We start from the raw sequence: 12,501 nt of genomic DNA on the forward strand, positions 1-12,501 counted from the left end.
CAATCCTGGTGATTTAAAGACCCCTTCTTCCTGATATTTATATATATATATATATATATATATATCAAAACCATAGCTTTCCTAATACTCCTTTTAATTATGCCAGTATTATCTATCTATCAACTCAAGAATTGTGAACCCTTTAGAATGTGTAGTAAGTACTAAGTAGCTAAATGTTAGGATTAAAGATAAGTAGATAACTCTTATTAAAAGGAATATATATGGACTTTAACAAGCTTAATATTGCTCTTTGGAGCTTATGTACTCAATTACTTAGCAATGTGACTAAGTAATTAATTGTGATAGACCTCTCTTTGTTGTCATATTCCAATATTACTGGCTTAGTAAGAATTAGATGAATGTACTATCCCAATATTGGTGGTTTAGTAAGAATTAGATCCACGTACAACGTCAAAATGACACAAATAAATCTTAATTATTAAATCGTTCTCATGTATTGATGTTGTATGAATCATGCTTACCTTGGCTTATGTAATGAGTATGCTCACCTATTCCATGTTTCATATATAGTAAATTATTTTACAACTTTACCAGATGTAAATATTTCAATTTTTTACATTGATCCATCAACTTCTTCATAATAGCTTTTGTAAAGATCATCATATGTATTTTGTAAGTAGTTTTATTGTTACAATTTCATTATGCATTTTTAATATCTGCACTATTTATAAGATTTATTTAATGGATTTTTTTCCCCTTCCCCTATAGGTTAATACTAAATTATAGCATAATCTTCCAATCAATAACATGTTGATTACTAGGGGTGGCAAAATTAGACACGACTCGTGAATTCGACACGACACGACACGAAATTAGCAGGTTATGGGTTGAGGCTTAATGGGTTTGTGTCATATTCGGGTTGACACGACGAACCCGTTTGATAAACGGGTTGGGTTAGGGTTCAACCTATGGAACCCGTTTGACCCGTCTGACCCATTTAATTAAATGAAATTTTACCAATATACCATTCAAACTATAGATATATAAGCTTATTAGTTGTTGTAGTTTATTTTCTTTGATGTATTGTGATTGGTTATTTATGATATTGAGATATGTTTTAGTTTTGAATGATTATTTGTGATATAATTACTCATTAGTTCTAAATTTTATATTTAAAATATTTATTTGCTTGTTTTTCTATAAATGTTTTTCTTCATTTTGATAAAATCAGATAAACAGGTCGACACGACTGACCCGTTTAATAAATGGGTTGTGTTAGGGTTGAGGAATCTTGACCTGTTTAATAAACATGTCGGGTTAGTGTTGACCCATATAGTCAAATATGTATGAATTGACACGATACGAACCCGACACGTGAACACGAATTGCCACCCCTATTGATTACTATATAAACAAAATTGGCAAAAATGGATAATAATTACGAAATATTAGCCTCTAAGCATGCATTCACGTGCGTGCTCAGAAGCTCTTCTATTTTTTAGATAAAGGTTAATTTAGAGTATTTATTATAATTTGAGATTACTACATTTTCGAATCACAAAAAAAACCTAAGGGTGTGATGAACATTATGTGTGGTGAAATAATTTTTTTATCATAGCCCTAGGTTTTTTTTTTGTGATTCGAAAATGTAGTAATCTCAAATTATAATAAATTCTCTAAATTAACCATTATCCAAAAAATAGAAGAGCCTCAGCGCATGCTTAGAGGCTAATTTTTTTTATAATCATGTTAGAATAACCAAATTAAAATGCGAGCTTTTGTTCTTTGTTTTTTTTTTTTTAAAAGCCCAAAAGTTTGCCCAAAAAAAACAAAAATATTGCACAAACTGTTATCTTTTATTTTTTTAATAAAAATTCACGAACTGTATATAATATATATCATCTAGTATTGGATAGAATGACTTGTAATGAACGGCTTAAGCAATAATATCCAAATAGCCAATGACTCAGTATTATATTCAGCCAAAAAAAAAAAAGACTCAGCATTTAGCATTATTATGAATCACTTCTAACTCGGCCTAAACGAAATGCCAATAGCCAGTCAAATCCAGCTTAGGCTGGCAAACAAGCGGTCTTATTCTCTTCTATTATTATTTTTTATTTATAGGATTTAGACATATATTATTAATACCTTGAAAAATGCTATGTTTGGCCTCCAACATTTCACAAAAAAACTTTGTTATTAACTAAATAGACAAAAAATTTAATTTAAATAATAAATTTAAATTATAACTAATAAAAACTTATCATCAGCCATTTACTATAGAAGTATTTATGAAAATGTGACGTACAAAGCACTTTTCTAAAATCTTTCTTGATTTGCTCATTTTCCTCTGACCAAACCAAATGCAGGTTTAAATAAGAAGCAGATGCACCTACTCAACATAATCACAGGTCACTATAATTAATCATTTAATGCCACAACCAAAAGCATTGAAAGCAGTCAAAATTGGAAAGTTTCAAAAGAAAAGAAAAAGAAAAAGAAACTTTCATTGGATAATGACAATAATGACTCATTGAGTAAAAATAAAAATAAAAATAAAAATTCCAACAATATGGTCACATAGACGGAGAGACCAACCCCTCTGTCTCTCCAGAGTCTCCTTCTCTCTATATATCTGTTTTTTTTTTTCTTCTTCTAGACTGCAAAGACCATTCTTTGTTCAAATTCAAACACCCCAGTAAATTGTCCAAGGTTGTGTGTATAAATAAACCTCTTCTGGGTTTCTTTATTTGTGATCATCTCTGTCTCTGTGTGTGTAGTTTTTTGATTTTTATAAATTCCACACTTTATAGGAAGAACTGTAATCTAAGTGACAGAAATGTTGGATTCTTATCCGCAGCTTGTTGCTGGTCCTCTTTACCAAGAGTCACTCGAGAATCTTCAGGCTGATATTCAGCACGCCAATGCACTGTAAGCTCTCTCTCTCTCTCTCTCTGTATTTTGTTCTTCTTAAATTGGTATTTGGGCTGAATTGTAAAATTGGGTCTTATTTGATTTGCGAATATAACTGGGTTTTGTTTGAAATTTAGTAATAGGCTTCTGGTATCTTTGACTTTTGGTGAACTTGTACTTGTGGTTTTTGATATTTTTTTGCAATGTGATTCTGCTTCACTTTTTTTGGTGCTGAAACTGTTATATTATTGGAAAACCCAGAAGGGTTGCGTGACTATTTTTTTATGTTTGCCTTCTTTTTTTCTTTTTTCTCAATTTTGGTTTTTCCTTTAAAAGGTTGGATTTTTATATTAAAAAGTCAAATTTTCAGGCATTTTATTTATACTGATATTGACCAGTTAGAGTTGTGTATACCTCAATTTATAGGATTTTAATGCTATTTCGAGTAATTGGCATGCTTTCAAGCTAGACTTCAACTCTGCTGTTTATTCAGTGAATGAAACTGTTGATTGACTGTGATTTATCATAACTTCAGTTGTTAATGGTCTCGAATGAGTGGTTTATGTAATCAAAAGTTGGGCTTTGCAGAATATCTGCAATGTCAGTGGCACAATATTAATATTTGAGTCTTGAGTATATAGCCTAGACCCATTTCAACTGTCCAAGGGTATCCTATCAATTTAAAAATCAAATCATGTAGAGATATTGTTCTTATTTTTCTCTTGATATTGTGCAGAGTTATTTTATTTTATTTTATTGCAACCGAGCTGTTGATCCCTGGCATGGTCACCGAATTATTAGACCGGCCAAGATATGGTTTGTAAAATGAAACAACCTTTGATTGGTTTGAATTTAAATTTGTATGCAGGGCAGCTTCCATTCCAAGAGGCAAGGGTGGTGCGTGTTTTCAAATGAAATTGGTTTACAATCACTTGGCGCCTATTTTACTGTTTTTTCTTCAATGGATTGATTGCTCATGTACATGTCTACTTTCAAGTTATTTAAACCTTTTTCACATAGTTGTATTTAAGGTTGGTTTCTGCTTCTGCACTTATGCATTACTATGCAAATCAGAATATTCGATGGTTCCCATTTTATTGAACTTAAATTATGTTTCTTAATTTCTTTTTTACTTAGGTTTACTCAGATGGGAGGTCAAATATCTCCTCATGCGGAAGGAAAGCTACCATTAGAGACTTCTATTGTATGTATTCCTTCTTAAATTCTTTATTGTACTAGAGGGCTGTTGGATGTCATACAGAGATATGAATAATTTACAAAATGAGTGTATTTGTCAATAAATTAGTATTTTCATTTTAGGATTTTGAGAAGTAATGTTTAATTCTCAATGAGTCTGTGAGCCTGCTATGACTGCAATTTGTTCTAAAAATTACATGTATTCTTTCAAATTTTAAATAATGTGAAATTTCGGCTAGAATGATATACGGTATACCATTCATGCACTTTTTTTTTTCCCTTCACTAAACATATTTCCCTTGAACCTTAAACTGCAGCTGTTATATTACCATCTCTTCAGCGTCTCAATGGTGACCCTGATGAATTGGAAACTACTCAAGAGGAAGTCAATGGCTTAGAGATGGTAGTCAGAAAGAAATTAGAGGATAAGAAGCTTTCAGATGTGGACTTGGATAGAGAAGATGAGTGTGGGATCTGCTTGGAGCCTTGCACCAAAATGGTTTTGCCAAACTGCTGTCATGCCATGTGCATCAATTGCTACCGGGACTGGTAATTCCTATCTTGTTTTCTTCCTTTGCACTCAGGGACACAACCACATATTAGCCTATTAGGGTGATGGAGCCATGGCCCCCCAAAATTTTAGGAAATTTTTATAGTATATGTTAAAATTTTAAGCCTTTTTAGGAATTTACCCCCTCCTCCTCTCTCCTCCCCCCCCCCCCCAAAAAAAAAGTAACTGGCCCCAACAAATATGTAGGGTTTTTTTTTTTTTTTTCTTCAAACAGACGCAATGATCTCTAATAGGGTTTGAACTAGGTGGAAGGGTGAATGAGCTATGGTTCCCCCAAACTTTTGAATAATTAATGCATCCCTTATATAAATTTAATTAAAAAAAATTAATTTCTTATGTTTTGACCCCGAAAAATTATGAGCTCCCCCGTCAATGACGAAAAATAATGTCCGATTCTCTTTAGATTCAAATATTCAACCTGCTAGAATTTTATAGAAAATAAATATTATCTCATAAAATGGGCATAAAGGTTAAAAGGTATAAGTGCATTACAAAGACAACACAAATGTCCAATTCACAATCAAATTTTTTTATTTAAATGAATAAAGTTAAGTCATCAAAGTCTTTAATATTGTATGATGATATTTAATGAAGTTTTATGCAATCTTACATGAAAGGATGGTATTTTATTAAAACTTATAATGATAAAAAGTCCAAAAGAGGAATTGAATCAATAACGTCCTATGTGGTGTTAGTTTATTTCTTTCTTAGAAAGTAGGGAGTTCCACTAACACTTTACAAGCAAACACATACATGAGCATTTGTGCGTGGATGTTAAAATGTAAGTGTATGCCTTACACATACATGTGAGCACACACACATGGAGAAACTAGAACAGGGCAGTGCAATGGGGCTCTGTCAAGTTGATGTGGCCATCTGTTTTTGTGTATAATATTCAATTATTTATTGATCTAAGCCATTCAAACAAAACTGTAAAACAATAAGGGTAGAAAATTTTCAAATTTTGCTTGAATCAATTAAGTAAAATGATTTATATATTTGCTTATATTTGTACAGTAAATATATTGTATTTGCAATTATGAGCCGAGAAGAATAATCATCATTATCTTGTAAAAATGAGCATGGAATTGATATTTTTCACCCAATTATTTAGTGCAAAAGAGATTCTTAACCTATTGAATGGTCTAAATTACAATATAGCTTAACCATTATATACAAAAAAATGGTGTGGCCTCGTCAACTCTGATGAATATGGTTTAATTATGCCTTGATGCTATAATCCTGCCCCCAAGTAAAATTTCCTTTTCTGTCTTTATTTGCTATTAACTGTGAATTTGTGATGGAGAAGAAGCTGTAAGTCTGAACTCTTAAGAGTTGACACCTTTCCTTACCTTCTATATTTCACAGGAACACCAGGTCAGAGTCTTGCCCATTCTGCCGGGGAACTTTAAAGAAAGTGAACTCAGGGGACTTATGGGTTCTGACATGCAGTAATGATGTGTTAGACACTCAAACTGTCTTGAGGGATGATATATTGCGCTTCTATCTTTTTATAAACAGCCTGCCTAAGGATATCCCAGATGCTGTATTTTTTATGTACTATGAATACTTATTTTAATCTGATAGGCAAGAAGAATGTACAGAGAGGAAAATGCCAAGCACTGGCTGCACATAGTCTGCTGAGGTTTTCATGTGGAAAATTTTACTCCATGTTTTAAAAGAATAATGTATATGCTTTGTAAGTGATCCAATTATTAATATTGCAATGCACTTCCTTCTAGTATGATATTGTTTTACTGTCTTCATTCGATGATGGTGCAAGAGGTTTAGGCTATCTCTGATGTGATTTCTTGCATTAGAGTGAGAAGATCATCAGCATAGCCAAAGCAATGTCCGTGATTTTTAGTTTATTTCTTGGAATTTGATAAATGCATTATTACCAAATGCTGCTGATGAAACAACCAGAGTAATTCCTTTTACTAGGATACTATTGGTTTTACAAATCTTTCTTTTTAAAGTGACTCTGAGTGCTCTTTAGTTAGTGCAGGCCTATACTATTACAGAACAAGGATGCCTTGTTAAAATATGAACATGTTGGGCATGTTCTAGTTCACACATTTTCAAGTGTTACCTGCCTTGCATGAAATGTAAAATTTGATTTATACTTGCAAATTGCAATGCACAGCTGAACAATTGTTATAGTATTCTATTGAATCTATTCCATCTTGTGCATTGACTCTTTATTCATACCATCATATATAATGGGAAAATTTCTTGTGGTCTCTCTCTCATATTTGTCCGCTTCTTTAAAAATGAAAAAGAGCATCTTGTACTTGCGCAGCACATGTAGGAAGCTAGTTTATTCTGAAAGTAACTGCCTTTAGTATTTGGCACAAGTGGTATCTCTGTGCCCTCCCAATCCCTGGGATGTTTAGTGGCTTCATTTGTAGCCTCAGGATTTAATAATTGTTGCAGCTAGAGTTTCATCTCATATTGTCAATTTATTTCTTGATAGAATGTTCTAGTTTGTAGTTTTTGGGGGTGTTTGGTACAGGCACTTAAAAACATGTGTTTTGTTGTTTGAAAACATGTGTGAAAATATGTGTGGGTAAAAAAATGTGTGAGAATACGTATAATGTTTAAAAACTGAAAACATGTGTTTGAGTTGCCATACCAAACAGGGTAGTTTCTCTTGATGGTCTTCTGCAGTTTACTCTGTTACTGATTCCAGCAGAGGAACTGTAGCTGTGATTGGCTTGGTATAATTACTTATGTAAATTAGCAATCTATGTGTAATGATGTTGGTTGCAGCTATGTACTTCTAGCTGGAGGATTTTATAAAGTAAAAACTCAATATGCATATGCATATGATCATCACTCTCTCTGAATGATGCTTGTTTCTCCTCCCATTTGTTTTTAAACTTCTAATAATGTAGCCTTGCTGCTTAGACAGGCAAACTGTGTTGGCCTTCTCCGTTTCCTTGCTCCCAATCCCAATTCAACTGTTGACAAAAGCTGGTTTCCAATTTATGTCAACTTTGAACGTTCTGATGGTTAATTTTCTGATCCTCATAATGATGAATTTACAACTTATTAAGTTTGTATTGACTCTCTCACTTATGTCCCATTAATCTCAAACAAAGCTTCTACCATTGCATGTGTGGGTGCCATGTATTCTGTTGGAATGAATAGGCAAATATTGGCCATGTCACAAAGTGAACAGCAATATGCCCCATAGACTGAAAGCACCAAATGCAAAACCAACAAACTCTCTCATTAACACTCAAAAAGAGCTTCACAATACTAGTTACAGGGCATTGCTACCACCGCTCTAAAACTTCAACTCTTCTTGAGTCTCGGGTCCAGTAAATTTGAGAGCTTCAGCCATTATACTTGCACCTCTTTGTGACGGGTGAGTGGGCTTGGCAAATCTCCCCAACCCAAAATACAGGATGGGTTTAAAATAAAGCCCAATATCTAGCCCATAAACAACTTGATTATTAAGTCAGCCTAGTCGTATCTTTATTTTATTTAGATGTAATATATTAGATTTCTAAATTAAATTCAGATATATGGTTACGCTGAACAAATGAAGAAAAAACATTGTTAGCTAAGGGTGCACGTGCATCTACATGGATAGAGATTTGAGGGGGTTGGAGGTTTGGATGGTGATGATCTGGTGATTGTATTCATGTGCTTTGCATCTGAGGCAATCAAGCTGCTACCTACTATACCTTTTTCTTTAACTGCATGGGCTTCATTTACATCATTACATGTTTGCTTCTACTTGGGTCTAGACTGGGATTGTAATTAGCTTCATCTCTTGTAATTTAATTACAGACTCTAGTTGGTTGCTGATAAATTCAAAATGTAGTAGAAATACTAAAGGGAACCCAAAAAGAAGAAGAAGAAGAAGAAGAAGAAGAAGAAAGAAATACCAACCAACCAACCAACAAAGAAAGTAATGGGGTTTTTAGTATGCGTATGATTCATTCATTGCAATTATGTTAAAAATGAAAAATACATATATATTTTTTTAATTGTCATTTCAAAAATTGGAGTATTATTCATTACAGTTTTTCTCCTTCCTTTCTTTTTGTTTTGCCTAACATCACAAATTCACAGGATCCAATTATCATCTTTAACCAAGGAGGAAAAATTAAAATATTATATATATATATATATATATATATATATATATATTTGTTAGAGTGGAGTGGGTTTAGCATTGGTATCCGCTAGTAGAAAAATTCATATTTATTTTAGTATAAGAGCTCACTTTTTCTATTTTACACAACTATTTTTCAAAAACACCAACATCAGCTTATTTATTTTATACTACATTTATAAAAAATTATTTATCAATTATTTATCTCTCTCTCTCTCTCTCTCTCTCTCTCTCTCTCTCATTTTGTATATTAACAAAGAAGTATTAAAAAATAGATTTGCATGTAAACATCAACCTTGTACACACGGTTACTGACTTACTATTGCAACAATCCAAATTTACACAAGTTTTAATTGATTGAAGTGGATGTGTAAAATTTAGCTCTTATTAGAAGTTCACTTATGGTTGTTACATATTTGTATTTCTTTTCATCAATAAAATTTCTGCCTTTTACCTCAAAAAAAACAAAAGGTTCACTTATGGACTTCATTCTCCTCTTCTTTCCTTCTCACAATTACTTAGCAAAAAACAACAATGTGGTGGGATATCATATTCAAGGACAAGAAATTTTATCAGTTGAGTGAATTAAAACCTTCAATTTTTAAATTGTTATAACTGCTTTTCTAGCCGTTACTTAATTACCACGTGATAGGTATGTGTTTCTTCTTGTTACTCAACTGTTTGATAGACCCTTTACGAAATTCTTCCATTTTTTTGTCATGTGTCACAATATATTTGTATGATAATTTAATGAAAAAATTGCAATGACCTCTCTTTTAAGTTTATCGAAATTACACTGACCTCTCTCATTTTTAAAATTTTACAAAATAAACTCCCTTTACAAAATAAACTGCAATTATGCCTGGTAAAAGCCTTTTTTACCCTCATTTTCTAAGTGAAAAAATTATCATTTGACCCTTCCATTTAAAACTTACAAAAATTCCCATTTTATCCTTCTTTCAAACCTTCTTTTTCTTGCTATTAGTGAGGGATTTATTTATTAATTTATTATTTTTGGTCGCAAATGAAATCATGGTATTATGGTTACCTGGTCACATTCTTTCTGTCTCACCACTCACCAGCCAATAACTTCTTCCTTAATACTCGAAAGGGATTAAATCCGTAAGTCCACTTTTTACCTAGGATCGCATTTCTTTTTCTCCTTTTTAGTTATGTTTGTAACTTTGTATATTAGGTTAGAAAAATGTGCCATTAATTTTTTTCCAAAGATAATGAAATGGGCTTTTTTTCCCCCTAATTTCTTTTTAATTGTTAATTTTTATGTTTAACCGAGCTATGATGATGTTATGCCAACACACCATTGAAGAACATGGATCCCCCTCCCCTCTAGTGTAATTGAGGGTATTCAACTCCTGCCCTAGATACTCCATAGATCAGATGGGAGTGTGACAGAGTTATTGAATGTTCATTTGAAAACAACTTATTTAATTTTTTACTAAATATATTATAGATACAAAACATTAAGTAGGTAACTCACGTGAAACTTGTAAATAATAGAAAAAATAAATAATAAGCTAGTTTATAAGTGCATTCCAAACCAACATAGACATGATGTGTAATGGCCTGATTAGGATTTAAGAGAACCTTTCAAACCAAAAATGGAATGTTGTAGCTTTTGTAAAGATTGTCAATTATGAGTTTTAGTTTCTCAGTGTGATTAATTAGGCTACATTTATTGATGTGTAATTTTGAGTTCTTCGCAAATTTTAACGGTACAAGATAGAGAAAAATTATTGATGTCTTGAGACAAAAATAGCAGTATATTGTTAACTATAATGAGGTGATTTCGGTATTGATGATATAAAAATACCAAAAAAATGGAGGGACGAAGGCAAGAGAGTACTGAAGTCTGAAAGATAGACGAATGTTTTGGAGGAAAATAATAGAGTTTAAATTAAAAAAATTAAATCCTTCTATAAAAAAATTAAATCCTTCTATAAAAAAATTATAAATAAAGTATGTATAGAAAATTATATATATATATATATATATATATATAATTCGAATATATGTTAACTAGTACTGACCAGCCGGGTGAGTGCTAGGAATAAGAGGTTGAATTTAGACCACGTTGCAAAGATTTAATTGTAAAAGTATTAAACAGAAGTTGTATACACAAGACTTTTAGAGGCAAGGAATTAATGCGCAGCGGAAAATTCAAGCAATCCCATCAAAAGAAATTATCATCATTTGGACCACACTTATATACGCTTAAAGCACTCATTTCCTATTTGACTAAAACATGTCAAATCGCGTCAATTATATATATAGATAAAACTATTATCATTAATTAATGGGGTTGAATGTTGATGAAGAATTGTCCCCACCCGAAAGGGATTAAATGTTTGGTAAAGAGTTTGGTGTAAAAACCTACCTTCATTGTGTAAGAATTACAATAACATGAGGAAAAAAAACACTTATTAATTTCCTATATTTTTATTGAAGTTCTTGAAGGAAAAAAAAAAAGATGAATGTCAAAAAGAAAATTTTCAATTTAACTTATTGTAAACATAGCTATTTTATTTTGTAGAATGAAACTATTAATAATAACTAGCCTTATTGCATGCACTCCACACGTGCAATGAGACTCATTTTCTATTATTTTGAGTTTAATGTAATTTTTCAATTTAAATTTATTTAATTTTAGTGAGATTACACAAGAATGAATTTTTAAGAAACTAAAATTTGAGATTTGAAAATAAGTAAACAGCTAGGTTTAGTGTATGCTAGTTTTTAAGAAAAAAAATGTATTAAACATGCATGAAATATATTCTAATAGAAAGTGTGCTCATTTTTAGAAAAAAAATTTATCGGGTAGTTTTTTTGTTTTTGAATTTTGTTGAATTACAATTTTAACCCTTTGTTTTTATTTTTTAAAAACAATGACTATCTAATTAGATTAGGGGTATTTTGAGATTTTTTGAAATCATAACTAACTTTCTATATCTTCTTAATATATAGAGATAATAAACCTGACGCATAGTGATCTCAGCCTAATTATATGGAATTCATGCAATTTTAAGATATTTTAATTAGTTAGGAGAAGTACAATCTTTGAGTAATTAGGTCAATGCTTACCCTATAAAAAAATTCTTAAAGAGAACTCCTATAAACCAACCCACCTTCCCCTTCCTTCTCTTCCAAATGATGATGATGAATTTCACAATCAAAATGTTACACGTTACTATATTGTAATGTCAAGAGCTCTATAATTCAATCGGTACCTCCTAATGTTTTAATAGGGATGTTTCGTGTTTAAATCCCTTTCCTTCAACTATTGAAAGCATCACTATGTTGCAACAAAATCCGCCCTCCCTCTCTCCCTCCCCCCCTAAAATAGGTAGATAGTGAGAGAATGATAGGTAGGGTTCAAATCATATATATTTAAAAACACTACAAATGATGCCATTATCATTAGACTGTCACTTAAACAACATGTTGCAACATAGTAATAGTATACACTTACTATATATATGTGTGTGTGTGTGTGTGTGTGTATACATTTTTTTAATACCTTATTTACCATTTGAAATAAAAATACTCTAACATATGTTTTTATTGAAAAGAGATTCTTACTCAAATTATGAATGAAATAACACTATTCTTTGAGGTTTCTTGACTACACTCTCTCTCTCTCTCTCTCTCTCTCTGAGATTTGACTACTTTTTGTTCAGGCTTAGAATAGTTTTAATTTCCTTGGCTTTGT

The 12,501-nt window shown here is 31.6% G+C and overlaps 1 protein-coding gene across 2 annotated transcripts; it reads left to right on the forward strand.

The window, feature by feature from the left end:
* The first annotated feature begins 2,550 nt into the window (after window positions 1-2,550).
* Window positions 2,551-6,389, forward strand: LOC142633939 (E3 ubiquitin-protein ligase AIRP2-like). 2 transcript variants are annotated; one of them, XM_075808198.1, is made up of 6 exons: window positions 2,551-2,676; window positions 2,825-2,895; window positions 3,746-3,908; window positions 4,015-4,081; window positions 4,392-4,623; window positions 6,014-6,389. In XM_075808198.1, the coding sequence occupies exons 3-6, from the start codon at window positions 3,789-3,791 to the stop codon at window positions 6,222-6,224; spliced, it is 630 nt and encodes a 209-aa protein (XP_075664313.1). In that variant the 5' UTR covers window positions 2,551-2,676; window positions 2,825-2,895; window positions 3,746-3,788; the 3' UTR covers window positions 6,225-6,389. The 2 variants fall into 2 exon arrangements, with proteins under 2 accessions (XP_075664313.1, XP_075664312.1); XM_075808197.1 differs by having other exon boundaries at window positions 2,652-2,895.
* The last annotated feature ends 6,112 nt before the right edge of the window (window positions 6,390-12,501 follow it).

The sequence above is a fragment of the Castanea sativa genome, chromosome 5, assembly GCF_040712315.1.
Source record: "Castanea sativa cultivar Marrone di Chiusa Pesio chromosome 5, ASM4071231v1".
Taxonomy (NCBI): domain Eukaryota; kingdom Viridiplantae; phylum Streptophyta; class Magnoliopsida; order Fagales; family Fagaceae; genus Castanea; species Castanea sativa.

Coding starts and splice junctions, on each gene's coding strand:
- LOC142633939 (XM_075808197.1), top strand. CDS start 2,804: ATGTTGGATTCTTATCCGCAGCTTGTTGCTGGTCCTCTTTACCAAGAG. Junction 4,082..4,391: donor TACCATTAGAGACTTCTATT/GTATGTATTCCT, acceptor CTTAAACTGCAG/CTGTTATATTACCATCTCTT. Junction 4,624..6,013: donor ATCAATTGCTACCGGGACTG/GTAATTCCTATC, acceptor TATATTTCACAG/GAACACCAGGTCAGAGTCTT.